The sequence below is a fragment of the Thermobia domestica genome, chromosome 12 (assembly GCF_964235325.1).
Source record: "Thermobia domestica chromosome 12, izTheDome1.hap1.1, whole genome shotgun sequence".
Lineage (NCBI taxonomy): Eukaryota > Metazoa > Arthropoda > Insecta > Zygentoma > Lepismatidae > Thermobia > Thermobia domestica.
The window spans coordinates 231,748,805-231,771,601 of record NC_137465.1 but is presented as its reverse complement, the minus strand read 5'-3'; the positions used below and the strand labels follow the sequence as shown (position 1 = coordinate 231,771,601).

Sequence of the window (22,797 nt, the reverse complement as noted above, 5' to 3'; positions counted from 1 at the left end):
CGAGAACATTTAATTGAATCGGTAAATGGGAAAACCTTAGTCCACAAAACGCATTTGAGATATTTGAAGAAAGAACTTTCATTTGTTAATGCCACAAATGTACAGTCGACATTATAGCATTCTGCTATAACGTGCGAGGTCTTGTAAATTGTACTGTTCTTCATTACAGCTTGTAGTTCTACATCTTTAGTGTTATTTTTGCCTTTATCTCAAAATGGCTTATTTTGGACTCACACTGTTTTCCCACTCGCCGATTCAATTTTAACGTTGAGTTATTCCCCAAAAGTTCTTTTTTTATTTGGATATGAACAACCATAATTCTATATACACATAAATTCACATGAATAAACACATAATACTTATTACTGGTCATGGAAAAAGTACACATTACGGGGCCTATCTTGAGTCAAGATACCCCCCCCCCAAATGTCATCCCCTGTTTCTCGAAAACTATCAGCGTACAAACAAAACGTTTTGCGCTACAAACGGTACGAACGATTTGCTTTCGAATTGTGTATTTCAATTTTTTGTGAGGTGATAGGGGGAACTATCTTGAGGCCAAGATACCCTCCCCAATTGACGTCTCAAGTAACCTTATAAGGAAAATAGTACAAACGAAAATATTTTCGGTACAAATGGTAGAAACGTAGTACAAACGAATGACCTAGTTATTGTTTCAATTTTCTAAAGTCGGGGGGCTATCTTGCCATACGTGAATAGTGCCTCACAGGCTCATGGTTACCGCCAAGCATCAATTATAGCGCTAATTACATATCCCCCTTCTGTCTAATTCTTTTCCTCTTGAACACCCAGATCACATCATCTTATGAGTTCAGAACTACAAAGAAAGTCATCTGCTCGACCCATCAGAACTTACGTAAAAGTTATTTTCGCATAGACTTCTGAAATTAACACAACAAAGTAGCATCTGTCAATAATTTACAAACGATAAGGTTCTGAAATTTTAATTATCTCTTTCTAAGTCCCAATCCCAATCAATTACCTCCAAACATTGTATATTATATAGTTACCATGATCTCGGAAATTTTGAAGAAATTACTTCACGAAAACTTATAAAATCAATTTGAACTTTCGGTGTTTCTTTAAAATTCGTCACACCATTACTGTATCTTAAAAGAGACAAAATAAAGGACTGTAAAATACTGTATAATCTTCTACAAAATCGCAAGAAGATTTAATTTCATTTTGTTCTCCATTTAACGTATATACATACCTTGTTTCGTCGTATAAGATGTTGCTCAAAGGGTAATATCGATTGGGTTCTTTGGCCACCTCACATAACATCCTTTGTCGACAATCTTCTGAAAGAACGTTCAATCTTTCAAAATAATAATCCAGTTTTTGAAGTCTCGCGTGAACTTCAAACTTAGGATCCTCATCTTTCTCTTGTTCCAACGATTTCAAAAGTTCTCTGATTGGCCCAGTTGGTTGTGGTAGGAGGTTACCGCTGGGCTGTTGCTGTTTCGACGAAGGTTTAGGAATCGTTGTTAAGTCTCCTGTTTTACTAGTCACCTCCATCTTGGGTTGGTTTGGATAATCATCCACGAAGAGAAATTCTGAAACGAAATGGATCATTTGTTTAAAAATTGTTTACTTTTAGTCAGGACCAAAATATTATGTAGAATAGTATCTATAGAGACTTAAAAGTGTCTTGTATTGTTGCATTTGTTTTCCGCAACAAATGAAAAATTATTTTCAAAAGAAAAATCTGCACAATCACAATTAAATGTAAATGTAACGATTCCGTTTGAAGAGATGGCGCTGTAAACACTAAGTATTGGGGAGCTTTGCTCTTCGTCAGTTTTTATTCAATTTTTAGTATTTACATTTCAATATTTTTGACAATTTTGTTATTTGTTACAATTTTAATATACTGTTCTTCAATTTCAATATGTTCATGCGCCGCTTATCCTTCCTTATTACATTAACAGTGTGAAAAACATAATTAAAACAGGCTAATTCGGCCATTTTGGCACGAGCCATCTTAGTAGACCTACATAATCTTATTTCAAACAATTTTCATTTAAAACAATATTAGTGAAGCAGTCCACAGGGCTCTTAGGTCGGAGCTTTCTTTATATAAATCTCCTGTAAGGGGGGTAACTGGAACTGGAATGATTCCGTTTTTCGATAAAAAAAATTTGGGAACATTTAGGTGCGCTACTGACAGCACTTAGCGGCAGGTTTGGACAACGAATTTCTATTTGCCGCATTTCACTATGACCATTAGTTGTCGAGCGAAAGCCACGGAAGTGAGCATGTGCACAAGCTGTTCGTCTTATACAGTGATAATGAAAGAGATTCAAGAACGACTTGCGTGTATGTGTGTGTATGTGTGTGTGTAATTTTGCTATACACTTGGCGAAACATTTACAGAAGACATTTCAATCGCTTTTCAATTCATTAAGGGTGTCCTCGTTCAGAAACAGCACCCATAAGTCAGTCAAAGATCAAGGTGATGTTAGTGTTTTTTGATTGGAAAGGCAATATCCATCATGAATTTGTATCACATGGTTAGATAGTAAATATACAATTTTACGAACACATTTAAGCGTGATTGAGGGATGTGTGCGCAGAAAGAGGCCTAAATTGTACTAAAACCAGACTTAAATGGTGCATCCTGTCAATGCACGTACTCACGCTTCGCTCCTCATCCGCTGTTATCTGAAAAACTATCAGACGCTCATTGTGCCTCATCCACCTTATTTCCCGGATCTACTCCCAGCAGACTTTATCCTGATTCCTAAACTCAAAATCACTTTGAAAGAACGTCGTTTCTGAACCATAGAAGACATTCAGGACAATGTGACAAGAGACCTGTGCACCATCCCGGAACGTGTGTTCCAGGAGGCTTCCTAAAAATGGCAGAAACGCTGGGGACGACGTATTGCCAGTAGAGAGGACTACTTTCAGGGGAACAGTGCTTAAAAGATACAATGAGCAATAAAGATGTTATAGCAAAAGTTCGGTTTCTTTCTGAATACACCTCGTATAAAGCCAAGAAAGTTGTTATTTGGCATCAGTTTACCCTCAAATATACTATTTTTCGTTAAACCTAAAAAGAAAAAATGAAATCTTTGAGTTTTACGTCCCACGGTTATGCCGGTTAGGCTAAAGGAGACGGTGATGATGAGTAATGAATGAAATGGTGGAATGAAGAAAGTGGGAGGAAACGGGAGAACCCCGAGAAAACCCACGAGCACGGTGTTTGTCCACCACAAAGTTCACTTGTCGGGGGCTGGGATCGAACCCGGGACCCCAAGCACCAGAGGTGAACGCTCTACCACTGAGCCACCGTGCCCCCCTAAACCTAAAAAGAATATTGGTGATGTTAAACCATCACATATTTGGTTCATAAGAGGGGTATATAATACTGGCTGCTTCAACTAGTACCAACATAGATTCTTTCATAAATTTACCTTTTCGGTCATCATCTTTTCTGTCTTTACCAGAGTTTATTTGTTTTTAATTCTCTTTCCTAGACTAATGTCGTATCTTTAGATGCTCCGAATTCCTGATCCACGCAATACATTGGTTTAGATCTCACTTTAAATTGTAGGTCTTGTCTTCGCCTTATTGCTGCCGAAGGATGTAAATACAATCAATCAATCATTTCTCCTCACAGCACCTCACCTGTTCCATTTTGGAGGGAAATGTTCAAAAAGTAACCAAAAATCGTATGAAAACAATGTATGAATAACGTAAAACAGCATATTTTTCTCTTCTTCCTTTACATTTGACCAATGGTAAGGTATTGGAGTTTTGCATCTCTTTCAGCACAGACGCTATATGAGACATGGAGCTACATCTTTGCCATGGAATCTGAACCACATAAGCTCTCACGGGGAATTGAACTCGGGGTCTTCCGTACCGAAAAAGTAATCATAGGTGTAGCCGAAACTTTTCGTATGGCTATGCACAAAGCTAATAGAATCTGGTCTTATGAGTGTCCGTAAAGTATAGGATCTATTCTTTTTTCGTATGGGGAGCTCATGTGGTTCGAAGTAAACGTTAATCAGTAGGTCCAGTTTCATATTGCTTCGCTGCTGAAAGGGACGTTAAACTCAAACTCAACTCTTTTTTCGTAAAGATATGCACAAAGTAATAGAGTCTGATCTTTTTGTATGGGAATGCATAAAGTAATAGAGTTTAGTCTTTTCGTATGGGTGTGCACAAAATAATAAAATCTTATCTTTTTGTATGGATATTCTCAAAATAATAGAATTTGATCTTTTTGTATGGGTATGCACAAAGCAATACACTGATTTTTTCATATGGTTATGCACAAAGTAATTGAACCTGATCTTTCGTGTAAATTCTTCAAGGCTCTCCTACACAGAATCGAGCCCAGGACTACTTGCATTAAAGGCAAGTGGGTTAAGCATGAGGCTAAAAGAAAGAACTAACAAATTTTGGGGGGGAAATAGCTAGTGATTATGATTTTTAAAAATTCTAAATACAATTCGTGTCGACAAAAGCGACATATTTTGTGTCGTCTGCTGACAGCTTCGAATGTTTTTTTCTCTTCCGCGACCACCGAAACAATTTCTTCTTTGCAGGGGAAGAAGCGATTGTGTAGAAGGACTGGACGTTGTCGCAGAACTTGCTGGTCAACTTGCCATGCCACCTATTGCAACTTGCCAACGCTCTTTTGCGACTTGTAGCGTTAAGCGATTGATTATTGTTAGTATACCCTTTATGCTAAAGAAGGTGAACTATTAATGAACGTGAATATTTTTGAAAGGAATTGGTGGATTGAAATTGTATGTTCTTCACAACAAGGTCACATGATCTGAGATCGAACCATGGGCCCTTTGGATAGGAAGTGAGCACTATACCACTAAGACATTGCAGAATAAATATGATAAAAACGCATAAATACGTTGTAAATATCGTTAATTAATCTGATCATGTTACCTTTGCACATCCAGTAAGGAATTCAAAGAAAAGTAACATAATAATATTTTATGCTGGTTCATAGACAGGCTGAGTTTCATTTTCAAAATTGCAGTATATTTGCAGTGTATTCAGTACAACCATCAGCAAAATTCCAGTACCTAATACAATGATTTTTTAAAACTTCTTTACGAATAATCACATTCTTGATGATTTCAAGGTTGTAACTGTTTTGCTATCAAAAGAATATTTTATTTGTAATATATTTAGTTTGAATTTTTTTAATACAAATGATTTTTTAAGATTTTTTTAAAAGGCCTCGCAACTCCCCTCATAGCCCTCCGCTCCACCCATTGCTTTAAATGTCTAATTACAAATTGCATAAAACTCTTGCTTTAGAAAAATTTGAATACAAAATTGTTTCTAAAAATATTAAAATCATTACAAAAAAATATTGTTGACAAATTACCAGTTTCATGATTTTTTCAGTATGTGGATCAAAATTTCAGTATATTTCCAGTATCGAAATTAATTTCCAGTATTATTCAAGTATTTCCAGTATCAGTAGACACCCTGATAGAGTTACAGTTAATAAATGACTTATTTTGTCATATACTTTGACAGGTTACTTGAGCTAATGGTGTTTTGGAAAGTTTTGAAAAACAAGAAGAAAGAGGAAAAATAAACCTGAAGTTAAAGTAGGTCAAAAAGTTCTCGTATTTCTTGGAAATAGTGTTCGCGGTATCTTTGGAAAGTCTACATGTAAACAAAAGAGAAAAGGATACAAACTGACTTTTTCGATCTCTTCCTTTCAAAGCTTCCTTTTTTCTCTCGTAATCGAACCCTGGCATTGAATTTTCTCTTTAAACCACGTCGTTCTTTACACATGGATTTGAAAAAGGATTGTTCAAAATGGCCGATGCAAATCTCTGTATAAACAAACAAAAAACACTGTTGTAATCGACTGCTTGTTTTCAGAGACCAAACGGAACAAAACAGCTGTTTACTCTGCTGTATATACACAAAGGCTCACATTCGTATGGGAAAACTCTTCGTTCCTTTGTATTTCTTTTGGGAAGAATTGGAACGTGTATCAACTCAAGAAAATGAAGACAGAGAACCTGGTTTTGGTGTGCTTAGTGAAAATCCTTGCATTATGTAAAATGTTCGCTTTGTAGTTCTGTTAGAACTTGATTCTCGAGGTAGCTTCTATCCATAGAACAAACAACAAAATAGTAGGATAAAAAGTTCATTATTTCTTTGCATTCTTAAATTTTAAAACTTGAAAGTAAAAACACTAGCAAGCTCTATTTTGTAGACCAAAGTAAACCAAAGGTTATTTATTACACAGTTCATCAAGGATTTTATGGTTTTATCGTTACATTGAATATAAATTTGAAGCTATTCCTGATTTTTTTCTTCAAACGGAATGATTTCGTCACAAGACGAACAGCCTATATAACCAGGGTTTTCTTTTCAATCAAACTTTGACATTGTCTTGAGATTATGGAAAAACTATTCCTGTCTTTCGTTGTGTCTCAAAATCCTGTAGAATAGCTCTTACCACTCTTTACACTACTTTTAACTGTACCAGTAGTAGTCAGTCGTCTGTAAAAGCAACAGTTCTAATACGAAAGGCATGTGTGCACAAAAAGATTCTCTTCTTGCTGCCAAATGTTATTTCAATATTTAGAATGTGTGAAAAAGAAAGTATCTTCTTTCCTATTTTCTTATTTTTGATTTACAATTACATTCGTTGCTTTGACTATGATATTTAGTTACCATTTACTTCCAGTGAACAATTACAACTAAAAGTAAACTTAATGAAAATTACTTCTACACAAAACTTATCCATCATCCTTATTAAACACATATTTCCCAAGAAACAAGAAATATTTGGGACCACGGTGGCTCAGTGGTGTTCACCTCTGCTGAATAGGGTTCTTGGTTAGATCCAAGCTCGCGTCAAGTAAGCTTGTGGCGGACAAAGACCGTGTGCATTGATTTTCTCGAAGTTTCCTCGGAGTTCTTCCGTTTCCTCCCAATTTCGTTATTCCACCATTTCATTCACTTCTCATCATTACCATTTCCTTTAGTCTAGCCGACATAACTATGGGACGTAAAACTTAAAGATATCATTTCATTTTATCAAACAAGAAATATCTCATGATACGAGATACGGGGAAAAAGTTTCCTTTCAAGTTCGAAACAAGACAACAAACATGACAATTCTCATCTCCTTTTTAAGACGAGACGAAGAAAGTTCACGAGTGTTGTGGTCTCGTCTTAGATCTCAAACACTCTTCCAATGTTATATCACTCATAGTAAAGGAAAACTATAAATTGATAAAGTGATAGAACGAACACAACGAATAGCATTTTTAACATTTAAAGGTACCCAAGTCATTTAACAATGTGCTTCAACAATAAAATTGTTATATAACACCCTTTGTGAACCTTTTGTAACGCAGAATGATTTTGAATATTTTTAGATGATTCAATATTTTAGATAATGATTTTGAATATTTGTGAATCATCACGGTATTAACGTTGTACATAAATTTACAAAACGAAACAAACCTTTGGAAAATGGAGACAAGACATAGTTCATCAAAAATCGAGACAAGACCTTTTCAAAATTTACGAGGCGAAACAAGATAGCCTTGTTTCTCGTTTCATAGACAACAATATTAAAGATTAGTTAAAGGGCAGATAGTGTACTGTGTTACGTGCGAAAACTTTTATCCACACTTGAAAAACAAAAATCTTGGAAGGTATTGCCTGAGGAGTATGCAACCTGAAATAAAGATGTATTTTTTCAACGCCTCTGGCGGAAAGTTTTGAATTTCGTACATACGAAGGTGCTTGGAGAGGATGGCTTAGCCATTCGATGACTACTGTGGAAGTGGGCACTATCTGTTCTATTGTAGTCAACTATAACGTAATTACGTATTACAAGTGTCAGGATTACTGAGTTTAACAATTTCTTGAATGGAGAGAAATGTGTATAATTTCAAAAGCATTGTTATATAATTACATAAAAGTGTTAATCTTGAAATGAAATGAAATCTGAGTTTTACGTCCCACGATTATACCGGTTAGGCTAAAGGAGATGGTGATGATGAGTAATGAATGAAATGGTGGAATGAAGAAAGTGGGAGGAAACGGGAGAACCCCGAGAAAACCCACGCACACGGTGTTTGTCCACCACAAAGTTCACTTGGCGGGGACTGGGATCGAACCCGGGACCCCAAGCACCAGAGGTGAACGCTCTACCACTGAGCCACAGCGGCCCAGTGTTAATCTTGCTTATGATGTACAGTTCACAGTAGTCAGCTGTACGGCAAACGTTCATAAGTATGTTTCATTTCATTTACGGATTTAAAAGTACTATATTTTTCAGAAGCGCTAAGACAAGAATATATGGTATTTAACTTTTCGTAGAGAGCGTAAGCGAAGCTTCTATTATTTGGCTCAATAGGCATTTGTGTATCGGGCAGTCTGTTCCACGATAACTCTCGTAAAACTTATCTAATTTTGATTACATTCGGTATGTGTCTTCTTCCTACTCTCAGAAATAATCCTTTCTTTTGTTATCGGAATTCAATAAATTTAAGAGGATAAAAGGGAATAAAATCTACCCCACGTTGCAAATTTACACATGTACATGCAAAACAATTTTCCAGTTTAAACCACATTTAAAAACATTAATTATGACAAAATTTAGAGCATATTACGTTTATAGAATTGTCAATATCCTCCCAGTTTGGAATTAAAATTTGTTCAGAACTTAAGTGTGAATTCTCCATTCCCCTCTCCGAATTTCAAAAATACGTTTTACGATAATTTTTGTTTAAAAAACAATATTCGATTTAGGCATAATATGTCGTACATTTTCTTTAAAGTTTCCTAATCGTTCCTTCTACAGGGAGTTAAAATGAATAGAGAATGAAGTAATGAATTTACCCTGCTAACCCAAGCTCTCCAATTCATTTTAGAGTTCAAAGACAAATTCCCTACAATTAATTCGGTTTCGATTCAAAATAAAGTAATTTTTTTAACTCCTTCCGTAATCCCCAATGCTCGGCGTTCAAATCAGTCTGGAATAAGTGATGAATTCAACCCGTGGTAGGAATTACTCCCTGCCTCATCAGATTTTTTAAAAAAATGTTAAAAGTGTTAAATTTTCATGGAATATGGCATATATTTTTGAGGTTTCACAATCATTTCCACTATTTGGATATAAAATCAATCGAAGCCTAGAGAGGGAGCTTATTCTACTACCCCCTCCCCCGTCAAATAAAAAAAAAGTGTTCTGCGATAACTTTCGGTAATATTGTTCGATTTCTTTCAATATCATGCATGTGTTTATTGAGGTTTTCACATTATCCTTGTAGTTGATGACAATCCAATATCATGACTCAGTTATTCCTCTTCCCCGGTGAAGATTTAAACTAGTTACACTATACATTGCTGAATCGAGCGATCCTCCCTCTCACTAATTTCAATCCTAAACTATATCAGTAAATCTCTTATCTCCTACAAAACACACACACACACACAATGTTTCATAAAAGTATTTTTGTGTTTAATAAATATTCAAGAAAATATAATAAAATTGGGAAGAACGCACTCTTTCATTATTGACTCATTTCAATTGCAAACAAATGAGATGATTGAAAATTCTTAGAAAAAATAGATAATAGTCGATAAAATTGTATTTTTACAAAATTTATGTATTTTTTATTTCATCTTCGGGGGAGGCTTAATTCAGTTCTCATATTTATGTTATTTCTACCGTAAGAGTGTGACTTATATAAAAGCTTCACTAAATGCATACATCATATTCCGTTAAAATCAAGTAATATTTCGAAAGATCGTACAATATATATATTACTTAAATCTAGGGCGGGAAGATTGACTCTTACGTTCTCAATTGATTTTAAATCCAAGTTAGGAAAATGATTATGAAGCCTCAAAAGTACACACAACATTGCATGAAAATTTAATAATATAGCAAAACCATCTTCTTAATTTATATATTTTTTAATTTGGGGGAGGGGGTAATACATTGGGTGCTAAATTCATCGCCGACTCTTGACTAATTTTAATGCCAAGCAACGGCGATTGCGGAAAGGACTTAAAGAAACAGTTCACTATATTGTACCAAAATCAGATGAATTTTACAAAATTGGAAGCTATGAAAGGATTTTCCCAGTAAATATACCTACAAGAACTTTACAGATATTAGAAGACATAGTAAATATCTTATGAAAAGATAATATGAGGAGTACATTGAACACGTTACAATCGATACAAGTAATAGCCCTAAGCGTTTCTGGACCCTAATAAACAACTGAAGAAATAGTTCTCGTATACCGAGAGAACTGACCTACAAAAATGCATGTGTAAATGAAAAAGACAGGGCAAAGGTGTTTAATGAATATTTTGCTAGTAGCTTTGTTTCATCCCCTCTCACCTCTCCTTCCTTCCCCTTCCCTCTTCAACCTGCTTGTTCTGAATCTTTGTCTTCTATCAGTACCACTCCGACCGAAGTACTTTCTCTTCTCTTGTCATTACACCAACAGCGCGCCTTACGGCCAGATAATATTTATACTTGCTTCCTACGCAGTGTTGCCAGTTCGCTATCTCAACCCCTTTTGAATTTACTAAATCGCTGTTTTGCAGAAGGTGTCTTTCCCACCTGTTGGAAGAAAGCTAATATCACTCCTATTTATAAGTCTGGTAAGAATAAAAATGAAATGTCCTCCTATCAACCTATTTCTTTATCACCTCTCTCACTCGTTTGTGAAAATTTTATCAAAAACAGGATCTTTCAATTTGTTCCTCCATTTATAAATTCCTCACAGCACGGCTTTTTGCCAGGAAAATCTTGTGTTATTAATCTATCTGTTCTTTTGCCCGATGCTGTGGACATCATCTCAGAAAACTTCTCAACTCGACATTTTGTATTTGGACCTGTCTAAGGCTTTCGATTCCCATCCACACCATCTTATATACAAACTCAATTCTAGATTCAATTTACATGGCGAATTGCTTAGTCTTCTGGAAACCTATCTCAGTAATAAAACACAACGAGTTTCAGTTTCAAGTTACTCTTCTGATTTTATTCCCGTAAATTCTGGAGTTCCTCAAGGCAGTGTTCTGGGTCCACTTCTATTCCTATTATACATGGACGATCTGCCTTCTTTATTCACAAACAGCTCTGCCAATATTCTTCTATTCGCTGATGATTGCAAACGCTACAGACAAATTCAATCCGAGTACGATGCGCTTGCTCTTGCATGCTTCAATTCTTCTCAACTGGTGTAACTCTTACAAACTTAGCTTAAACATCGAAAAATATGCTTCTCTTACGATTTCCTATAAAAGACATTTACAAGATTGGTCACAAGAACAAATCCTATCTCCTCTTTCAGAGATCTTGGTGTTATCATTGACAGTAAGCTTACTTTTGTGGTTCATATAAGCACAATATCGTGTACTGCTATGAGAAAACTGGGACTCCTTTATCGCTTCGCTGACAGAAAAAAATCCTAATTCCTAAGCTTATTCTATAAGTCATATGTTGCTCCCACTATTGAGTACTGTTCTCCTATCTGGTCCATGGCCTGCCCTACTCATTTAAAAAAAAATTAAATTCCGTAATTAATTTCTTTTTAGCCATTGTATCCTACCGCGTACCTTACCTCCGAACACTTCCAAACAATGCCGTTTTAAAATCCCTCAATATCAAACCTCCCCTAGTAAGAAATAAAATTTCTGACCTAATATTTTTGCAAAAAAATTGTAAATGGCCACATATCATGTGAACAGTTGTTAAGTCAGATCAATTTTCGCTTACCCGCTAGAACAACGCGGTCTAGTGATCTCTTTTACACTCGAGCGGCGAGAGTTAATATTGTCCAAAGGCCCCTTCTAAACCGAATTGTCAGTACCTATAATCAGTTACCAGAAACTATAGACGTTTTTTCAAGTGAGTATACTTTCAGATCATCTACAAATAAGCTATTTTTGTAATGTCGCTGTTGTGTTGTACCATCTTCATCTCAAATTGCTATTGAATTGTTATGTTATCAAATTGTTAAAATGTTTCAGTGCAAAATGGCCTAGTGATGTATCTGAAACCTGTTATAAATAAATAAATAAATAAATAAAATTTATCGTGGGACACGAAACAATCATGACAATACAGGGAAGGTAAATCCTTTGCTTTATTCTTTAATGATTTTAACTTCCTGCAGATGAGATCATTGGGAAGTCTCAAAGAAAATATATGATATATTAGTCTAAATGAAATATTTTTAACGAACATTATCCGAAATATATTTTGGAAATTGAGGGGAGGTGAATTTACATGTTAGTTGTTGGTAGAGTTTAACTCTAAGTTTTGGGGATATCCTCAATAACACTAGTTAACAAAGGTTTTGTTACATAAAAGGAAATACCTGTTCTTAAAGGAACTTTTTGCTCTGAATTCGAATATGCACTCGGTTTTTCTCCATCACGTACGATTTTCCCGTAACAGAGGGATTTTCGGGAAAATCCCTCAAAAATTTCCCTTTTCGTTTATTTTACACCCCAAGATCTTGTCCCCTTGCATATACTAACATAGAAATTATACCTAAGTATACTTTGATTCATATTTAACAAACCCTCCAAGTTTCGTAATAATCGCTTTATTCTTTCTATAGAAATAAATATGTTTCTATGTATACTGTGTGTACTGTTTATTGCACCTTATAGTAATGCTTTCAGATCTCTTAAGTTGAGGTAAAACGTTTTGCTTTATTATCACAAACACATATATAAAATATAATACAATATAATTTACAAGTGTGACAATTTACAATAAACAATAATACAAATGTACCAAAAGGTCATGAAAAGACAATCAAAACTATCACAATATATGAAACTTCCATTGGGTTACAAAAACGTACACTACTTCCTTCTTTTGTAAGAAATGTTGCATTCTCTAACAAGACCCCAACAATAGTCCCCCATCATTGAAGGATCCCATCGTCCCTGGTACCTTTTCTCCATTGCCATTATATCTTGGTGGAATCTTTCCCCCTGTTCGTCGCTGAGAGCACCTAGGTTAGCAGGAAAGAAGCTGAGGTGGGAGTGCAAAAAGTGGATTTTTAAAGACATCCTACAACCCAACTCTTTGTATTTCTGTATCATGTCCTGTACGATTTCTGTGTAACTCTCAGCTTTGTTATTGCCCAGAAAGTTGCGCACAACACACTTAAATGCTGTCCAGGCAGCTAGCTCAGCACTGTTTAACTTGCTGTCAAAGCTATCATCAAGCATTAATTTCCTAATTTGGGGACCAATAAACACTCCCGCTGAAATCTTAGCATCACTCAGGTTAGGGAACTTATCTCGCAAATACTTGAAACCTTCACCAGATGTGTCCATGGCTTTGACAAAGTTTTTCATAAGTCCTAACTTGATATGAAGTGGCGGTAGTAATATCTTATTAGGATCTACCAAAGGAGCGTATTTGACATTGCATTCTCCAGGTACGTAATTCACTCTAGGTTCCCATTCCTTCACTTCATAATGTTTGTCATCAGCTCGGCTATCCCATAAACATAAAAAACATTGGTACTTCGTGTAACCGCACTGCAGTCCTAATAAAATACCAACTACCTTGAGATCACAACATATTTGCCAACAATGGTCCTTGTAATTTATACGATTTAGCAAAGTTGACATGGTGTCATAGGATTCCTTAATCTTCACTGAGTGCGCAAGTGGTATAGAAGGTTTTTTATTTCCATTATGTAAAAGGACAGCTTTAAGGCTGACCTTTGACGCGTCGATAAATAACCTCCATTCTTCTGGAACGTAAGGAATTCCTAGCTCCGCCATCAACCCATTTATATCCGTACATACGCACACATTATCTTGCATTGAGAAATAGCTTGAAAATTGAACATGCCTTTTCCTGTACACTGATATGTTCGTTTCTGCATCCAATAAGTTCCACTGCTGGAGCCTTGATCCCAGAAGTTCCGCCTCTTGTTTTGTCAGGTGCAAATCACGGACTAGATCATTAAGTTCACATTGCCGGATGAAATGTGGCTCGCGAAAACAGTCAGGGATGAACGTTGGATCCTTGGATGTACATGTTGATGTCGATGGTTCATCAAGGTCATGATCATCATCAGAGTCTTTTGGCCATATCTCTTCCCAGTTGGTAGGGGACTCGGGAAGTGGAAGTTCATCCCCGTGCGGAATAGGTCTAATTGCGGATTTAACGTTGGGATAACTTATTGTGTATTTGCTTTTTTTAGAATGTCCCTTAACTACTGTGAGACAAAAATAACAATCATCCAGATGGTTGGTGGGTTCTCTCCACACCATTGGTACAGCAAATTTCATGAACCTCCGTTTCCCTTTGGCCCATGCAAGTAAAGTGACGTAGCACGACGCACAAATTATGTTGGGTGCCCAAGTTTTGTCCTGATCTCCCACACGACATCCGAAATATTTATAATATGCTAGTTTCACCGATGGCGTAATGGATCTATACTGTCCTTTAACTACAAACTGGCCACACACATAACAAAAACTATTTGGTGAGTTAGCACACGAACGCCGTCCTCTTGACGCCATTGTACTGATCACAAACTAAACTTCTGGTCTTAGTTGGGTATAATGCCGTTAAGATCAAACATGAAAGCACTCTTAGCAGCAAAGACAACTTTGAAAGTGAAGTAGTGTTAAACCCCACGTCAATATAAAAATGTACAAAACTCCCTCACCAGGTGTCAAGAACACAAGAAAGAAAGAAATGCGCGGGGGGAGGGGGTAAACGATACCGTAGTGGAAAATTCAGACTGCATTAGTTCATTGTTGTCAACAATGAGTCTGTATTCCATTCTATCTTTCTTTTGCATTCTGTTACATTTGATAACAAATATTGATAACCATTTCATGAACAAAACGAAAAAACTTGGAGAATTGTATATATATGCATTAAGATATACATATACTGTACGTTTAAAAAAAAATATACGTTGGAAGTATTTACAGAGAGCAATACAAGTGTGTTGTTGACTATTGTAAATATTCATTTTTATGTCTGTGTTTGTAGTAATAAAGCAAATCGTTTTTACCCCAACTCAGGAGATCTGAAAGCATTACTATCAGGTGCAATAAACAGTGCACACAGTATACATACAAAGATATTTCTTTCTCTAGAAAGAACAAAGCGATTTTTACGAAACTTTTAGGGTTTATTAAATATAAATCAAGGTATACTTAGGTATAATTTCTATGTTACTATATGTAAGGGGACAGGAGCTAGGGGAATAAAATATCTGAAAAAGGGAAATTTTTGAGGGAATTTCCCGAAAATCTCTCTGTTACGGGAAAACTGTACGTGATGGAGAGAAACCGAGTGCATATTCGAATTCAGCGCAAAAAGTTCCTTTAAGATCAGGTGATTTTTCTCATGTAACAAACAAAAAGTTTAAATTTGTTAACTAGTGTAATATAAACAAAACTTAGGTTAGGTTTTGCCATAATAAAAAAATACGTGGTTTATGTTGAAAAATTTTCCTTCGATTATGTATGTAAACTTGCATCTTGGGGTGTATTTTATTTCGTATTATCCTCCTTATACTCAATGGGTTGCGATCTTAAACAACACAATTATTTCTCAAGTAAAAATAACTTACATCTCAAGTTTCAACAAAATAGGCTAACTTCTACGATAGACATATATACAAATGCCAGTCGAGTAGAATAAGAAGCTTCGCTAACCCTTGCTTCAATAAGAATTCTACGATCACTTTCGTAAAATATACAATTTTAGCGGATATGGTCAGTTTGTTTCTGAGAATTTTTAATCGTCTGAATTATTTGCAACTAAAATGGGATTATAGTAAGGGACCGCGTTGTTCTCAATTTTTATAACATACGCGTATTGTTAGTAAATGTCTATTAAAAGCATTTAGATTTTTTTATTGAATATTGTGTGTTTTGTTAGAAATTAAAGGCGAACTCCTATAGTTTGGGATTGAAATTAGTGTAAGAGAGATTCCATCTCTTTTAAAATTAAAAACAAACTCAGAATATTTTACAAAACACTCTTCCCAGCTCTTACGAAAAAAAAAAAAGTTGAATTCAATCGTATTTCCACCAACACACTATTATTTGTTTATGTTTGAGAAGTATGTTTGCGTTTAATCTATCATTCATTCTTTTTTAATTGTTCTGACCCACTCCTTTGTCACATGCACTCAAGGGACTTAAAAAAAAGAAGTTGAGTCAATCGGTAGTAAGTGGATAAATTCGCAGCAATTATGAAAATAAACTGATATTTCTAAAGTGGCTGCAACCATATGTTGACAATACGAGAAAGTAGGAAAGATTGAGAAATAGATCCAGCTCTTGCCAAATGTTCAATGTTAAACTGGGTTCTATTGCAGCGTTTATGAAACTACAAACGTTAACCGCTCTCTTTTACTCAGCTCTTTAAAAATGAATATTTGAGGGATGCATCAATGTTGTCTTGCGCCGAAGAGGTAAGTTTGTTTTTTTCTCATACACTGTTCTAACACTTTAAAAACATTTTTAAGGTTAAAATAATTATACCTTTTTGTACAAAATAAAGTCAACCGATTTCAGACATGTAACCTACTTGGTTAAAATTTTAAGTGTTCAAAAACTTGTATAACGTCTGTATTGATTACATTAAAGAATGTGTGATCGCCTATGAATATGCTTACTTTGCCGTAATTAATCCAGTGTAACCCCTGTGTTGTTATGCAACCAAATAACATTAAAGAATGTGTGGTTGCCTATACGTATGTTTACCGTAATTAGCTCAGCATGCATCGAGGTGTTTCATAGCCTAGCTCGAAAATAATTACCATCAGTTCCTAAAGAGATTTAAATCATACCAACAGAAAGGTATACACTTTTAAACAAACAAGAACAAAAACAGTTACCAAAATCGAAGTTATGCATGAACATATCCAGAGAGTTGAATTGAGAACTTACTATTTTTTTTTAATTCTAAAAATTGTGGTTTCACGACAATGCAACCTATACCAGCATTGAATTACACTAGAATCTACCGAACACTCAGATAAACGATACATTTTTCACCAATGGATAGAGAAGGCAGTTCACCAAGTAGTGTTTCATCGTGAATCATTATAATATGCGATACTCTACAACAGTCCTCCCAAATTATGGTCCACGAATCCCTCAGGGTACTTAAACAAATTTAAGGAGACTGTAGCATTGTTTACATCTCATATAGTGCACTGTACGCTGTATGCTTATAACATAAATAAAAACTTATAGTTTAATTGTTGTTAAAATTGGTATCTACCTCTCAAATACTACTACTACTACTACTACTACTACGTAGATAACAAAATTTACAAAGGTTTGGGGTTTGAATTTATCTTCCTTATAAATAACAAGAGAGTCTACAACTCTGAACACTGCGACTAAAATTTCATTCAATGTAGTGTTATCAGCAGTATTACTTTGCTTACTTATTTACTTACAAGTGTTTGAGTAACTCCTCTAAACAGCCAATCGGAATAATATATGCTAAATTAATTAGAACTACGCGAAAGGAAAAAATTAACCACTTCTTGTTTCAATGTCATCCCACAGTGCAAAAATAAATTACCTCTTGTAGGTTTTTATGAGAAATGCTTACTCATAGCTATTAATGAAATAATTGTTTACGAAATAATAACAACAAAATGGCATTATTTGAGGAAATTATAAATAAATAACTCACCTCATACAACCCCTTGTAATTTTTTAAATGAGAAATTAATCATCGCGCATTGTAGGGTTGCTACTGAAATTTGTGTTTACGAAATACGAACAAAAATCACCAAGTCGTTTCTGAGAAAATTGTTCGAAAAGAACTTACTCCTAAACCTAAACTACCCCTTGTGAATCTTTTTTCAAGGAAAATAAGTTATATCATATTGTTAGGTTACTGATGAAACAATTATTTATGTAATATGAACAAAATTACCGCAGTCATTTTTTAGAAAATGATCCGAAAATTACTCACTTCCAAGGGTAAACTAGTCCACTTTATTTTGCAGAGAAATGGCTTATACCACAGTATAGAGTTGCTAATGAAATAGTGATGTATGAAACATGAATAAAAATCGTTACAGCCGATGACGATAAATCACATTTTTTCTTTTCCCCTTCAATAAACTCCCTTTACTTCGAAGGAGTAGAAAGAAAATTCGGGAAAACTCTTGGGAAATCTAATAAAAAATTACCTTTAAAATTTGGTGCAGATACATTAACCCTTTTAGGATTTCCAATTTTTTAGGTAAATTTTAGAATTTCACTCTAATAGCTATTGGTTTCTTACTATTTATCGTAGGATCATGGTTCATACCGCGTTTTCTTAGGATAGAGCATACTTTCCAACGGTACCACTCGCTTGTCCGTATTGTTCACCAAAACGGAAAAATCGCGAAAAAACGGAAGATTTTTTGACATCTCTTTTTTCGAAATTATTGCGCCCCTCTGGCCTGGGCTTGGGTTCACATAAGGACCTGAATTTTTTTAGAAAATACACTGTTATGTACTTAATACATGTGCAAAATTTCAATCTTGTATCTGGAAAACTGAGGTCGGGAGAAATTTTGTAAGTCTGAAGGTGAGCCATTTCTTCATATATACATATAAAAATACTTCAAAAATGTACTGCGTCATTATTATTTAACCTAGAGTCATGGTTAAAACACCACTTTTTTTCAGTATAAGGGTCCCTTTCCAACGGCATCAAATGTCCGTATCATACACCTGAAAAGGAAAAATCGGGGAAAACCGGATTTTTTTTCTGAAAGAATCACCCTCTCGGATTACTTGCGCCCCTCAAGCTCAGCCCCGGTGTCATGTAGGGATCTCAAAAATTTTAGAAATACCCAACGATACACACAATTCTTATACAAAGTTTTAATCTGATATCTTGAAAACTAAAGGTGTGTTTTTTTTTCTAATTTGCCTTTTAAAAAAGTAGAACAGTCACAAAACTCCGCCCTCACTTGGCGCCGCCAAGTTGACCATCCGGTTCCAAAATACATCTGGGGTCCATCCTTTATTTGACCAATAAAAATCGGCTAAAATACCTGTTATAGAACCTAAATAAGCGGTTAAAGACGGTACTACGCCATGGTAACAAAAGTTACCAAAAATCCTAAAAGGATTAAACAGTCTGGCTTCTAGATGATCTGGACGCCCTTTCAACGGGTGATTTGGCAAATGACGATCGGAGTCCAGGAGAGTTTTCATTTTGACCACATTTTTGTCCACACTAGTCGTAGAAGGGCATCCAGATCACTCCATTTTTTCAACGATCTCCCTCCGTTCTTGAACTCACTAAACCACTGGAAAACTTGGGCACTTAACACAGCGCTTTGTAAGCATTGTTTCCGAAGGCAAGCGTCTCGGAATCGGTTTTGCCCAGGTGAAAGCAAAATTTAATCGCGTAGTGCTACTCCAGCGAATGCTGCATTTCTCACGTTTTCTGTTGTGACAGAAACTCAAAAACAACTTTTGCGTCACAGGTGATCCTCACTGACTCAGAGCTCAGACGTGACTGCTGCCCAGTGTGTTGCTCAGCTGAGACCCCCCAGCACAAATTACGCCAGGAAGTACCACGCGGCGGTCAGTTTCATTACTTTATGATCAAACCCTGCATACATACTTAGGACAAACGCATGAACAGACATTCAAACGTCACATTTTCCTCATGTATGGGTAATGAAATGTATGTATTCGTTCAAATCTCGAAATCAATTTTTACAGGTCTACCACACTCTCTTCTATTGTCACTACAAAGGAAAAAGATTAAAAGAAAAAGGAAAAAATTCATATTGTTCAAATGGAAGAGTTTTAAGTACCATTTGCCACGTTCTATACTAAAAATGCAGATGAGATATTTCTTCTAGAAGTACTCAAGCGTACAGATCATTTCGTTTTCCTTCAGTTTTTTGTTTCTTTCTTAATAACGTCCAAGAAAACATTATGTGTAAAACGTTAATTTGCTCATTATTTCTACTATCTTGTTTTAAAGGCAGTGAACCAAACACAAGCGTTACTCCAGACTGGAAAACAAACTTTCATATATTGGAAAAATGAAGCAATATACTAGCGTCTATTAATAAAGACGTTAATTAGTTTTTGGTATAAGTGTTTCAGCATGCAGTATAAGAGTAGCAATCCAGACTCATTATATGAGTTCAAATTAAAAACTAAAGGATTGATGAGAAAAGCTCTTGAAAATATAATGTCAGTTGACCCTTGCCACGTTTATATTTTAGAAGCGTTTCCCCTGGTTAAGCTCAAACTCATTGTACATTTCTGGATATGCTTCAACAATTTTAAGTAGTCTACTTTATATTGCTATATTTTGGAGAAAAAAATAGATATGTTAGAGCAGATCTGATTATCAGTGAAAGGTCATATGATTTGGAATAAGCACAGTAAAAATGGTTGTCTTAATTTATCACAATGGATCCATGTGATCCATTGATCCTTACTATATTTACAAGATATATTTATTTAAATTTTGACACAAAAATATCTATCATCAGACAAAATGTATAAAATTTGGATATTCAACTTCCGATAGGTATTTTCGCTTTCTTTATTTATTTTTTCTTGTTTCTTTTTTGATTATTTTATTGAAGCCGACTACTGTATTAAATTTTCTTGTATTACAGCATTTGTGGATTTCCGCTGATTGTTGAAATGAATTTTATGCAATTGGAAGTAGAGTTTAATAATGTAGGATATTTTATATCACCTTCTCTAACAAACTTTACATACTTCCTTATGAAATTTACTTTCGTTTAAGAGTTATTGCGCCGAGTAACGGATGGACGTGATAACAGTACTATGTTGAGAGCCTTACCGTGTGATCCAATATAAAAGCCTCACCTTTTGTGAGTTAAGCATTTCTCTTATAAATCATGCTTAAGTATTAAAAACTAGGACTGAAATATGTCTGACTCAATAATGTCAAAACTCCCTTTGTCAATATTCTACAACTACTAATGTCATTAAAGCTAATATCAAAATGAAAACTTACCCATATTTGTAGACAATTGTCTTCTATTGGACATGGATTGCCCTTCAGGTCGATCGATTCTTTTCATGGGGTCAAATTTTCCAAATCGTATTACTTTTCTAGGATTCCACGGGAAGGCAACTTTCTTAGGAACTGTGTTTCCAGTGGAGCGAAGTGAATTTGTTTCATTTTGACTATATTCTTGTTTAGTTACAACCTGCTTCTTCAATTCTTGTCCCATCCTGAAAGAGAAACCGTCGTAAACATTAATGTCTGAAAGTTGAAACACTAAAATTAATGGGACGTAGGTTTACTGAATGCTGAATTGGAAATTGCTCCTGAGATGTACAGAGTTTTAGAGTTCGCGGAATGCAATAAAATAATAATGTAATATATAAACATTGGACTGAAGATGTAGAGGGGCTGAAAAGAGGGAGTAGAAGCATTGTAAGAAAATCGAAAGAAGCAGAATGGATGCGAAAGGAAGAAAGCGAGGAACTTATGAACTGGCATAGTAGTCTAAATATTGTAATGACTTATAGGTAGAGTCAATAATAAACCGAGATTTTATCCCTTCACCAATTTTATTAGTGAAGGTGGCAACCCTATAGAACACTGAATAAAATAGTTGGGGAAAATACTAATATAATAATCCCTATAGAACACTGAGTGTAAAAGATGGGAAAATAATCACACTGAATATATAAGAAAGAGTGAAAATCAAAAATTTGTGAGTTTCTCTGAAATAGATTTAACGATTTCGTATATACGTATTTCATAAATCAATATTTCATATTATGGTATAAGTGATTTCTCTGGAAAATCGAGAAGGGTTAATTTATTCTTGGAACTAAGATGTTCTTTATCAGGCAGCTTTCTAACAGCTAAGGCGATCTTGCTTTTCTTTCATTGGTAACCCAATAATAAAAATAATTATTTCCCCTGAAAAATTCCACACGGGGTAGTTTGGTCTTGAGAATGAGTTTTTTAGGGGAAATATTTTCTCAAAAACGATTCAGAAAGCTTTGTTTATATTTGAAAAATAAATTTGTCAGTAATAATTGTAGAATTACCTGATTTAATTTTAAAATTGATTCTAGAAAATTTAGTGTGATGGTCCGTACTTTTATTAATGACGAATTAGTTTATTCATTTATTACTTGTTTAAGCAAGTTATATTCATTTATTTTTTTAACATTACAAAGCATCTGTTATACTTGGTTGGACGAAAGAGTCATGAGTTAGGATTAGCCCAATGCCGTTAGGATAAATCTAGGATAGCTCGTTCAACGATCACATCGTCAACAAATCAAAACGGTCACATTGTCAAAAGAGTCAGTCACTTTTTCAAAAGAAAATACTAATTTCTCTTCGGAGCAGGGGTAAAAGACAGGGGCAAAGATAGGCAGGGGAAACGGTGTGAAGTCATACCGCTACCTATCGTCCCCCTACCTTTTCAGATCCACTTTAACCCCTTCTTTGGAGCACTGGCGTCTCTGGCATGTAAAATTTGGGGGGGACATCGAAGAAAGTGATTAAAATGGTGCTACCTAGCCCAACCTATTTATTATCTTCGATTCTATTTGTTACCTTTCTGCTTACCTTCACGGATTCCCTAAGGTATATCAAGAACTCTGATATAATCGTTCCACAGCCTGAATAATATATTCCAAATAAATATAATTATTATTATTATTTATTTATTTGTTATTCTGTCGTTAGTAAATAAATTAAATTAGAATGAAATATTGAATATTTTGTACTTCAAAATA

General features: G+C 35.1%; 1 protein-coding gene across 1 annotated transcript in view; it reads right to left on the bottom strand.

Moving 5' to 3' along the window:
• Positions 1 to 22,797, bottom strand: part of LOC145667118 (uncharacterized) — a 63,986-nt gene that overhangs the window by 23,974 nt on the left and 17,215 nt on the right. Inside the window, exons 2-3 of the mRNA XM_081734861.1 lie at positions 21,047 to 21,267; positions 1,235 to 1,577 (exon numbers count right to left, since the gene is read on the bottom strand). Of these exons, the coding sequence (XP_081590987.1) occupies positions 1,235 to 1,577; positions 21,047 to 21,267 (564 nt within the window). The remainder of the gene's footprint in view (positions 1 to 1,234; positions 1,578 to 21,046; positions 21,268 to 22,797) is intronic.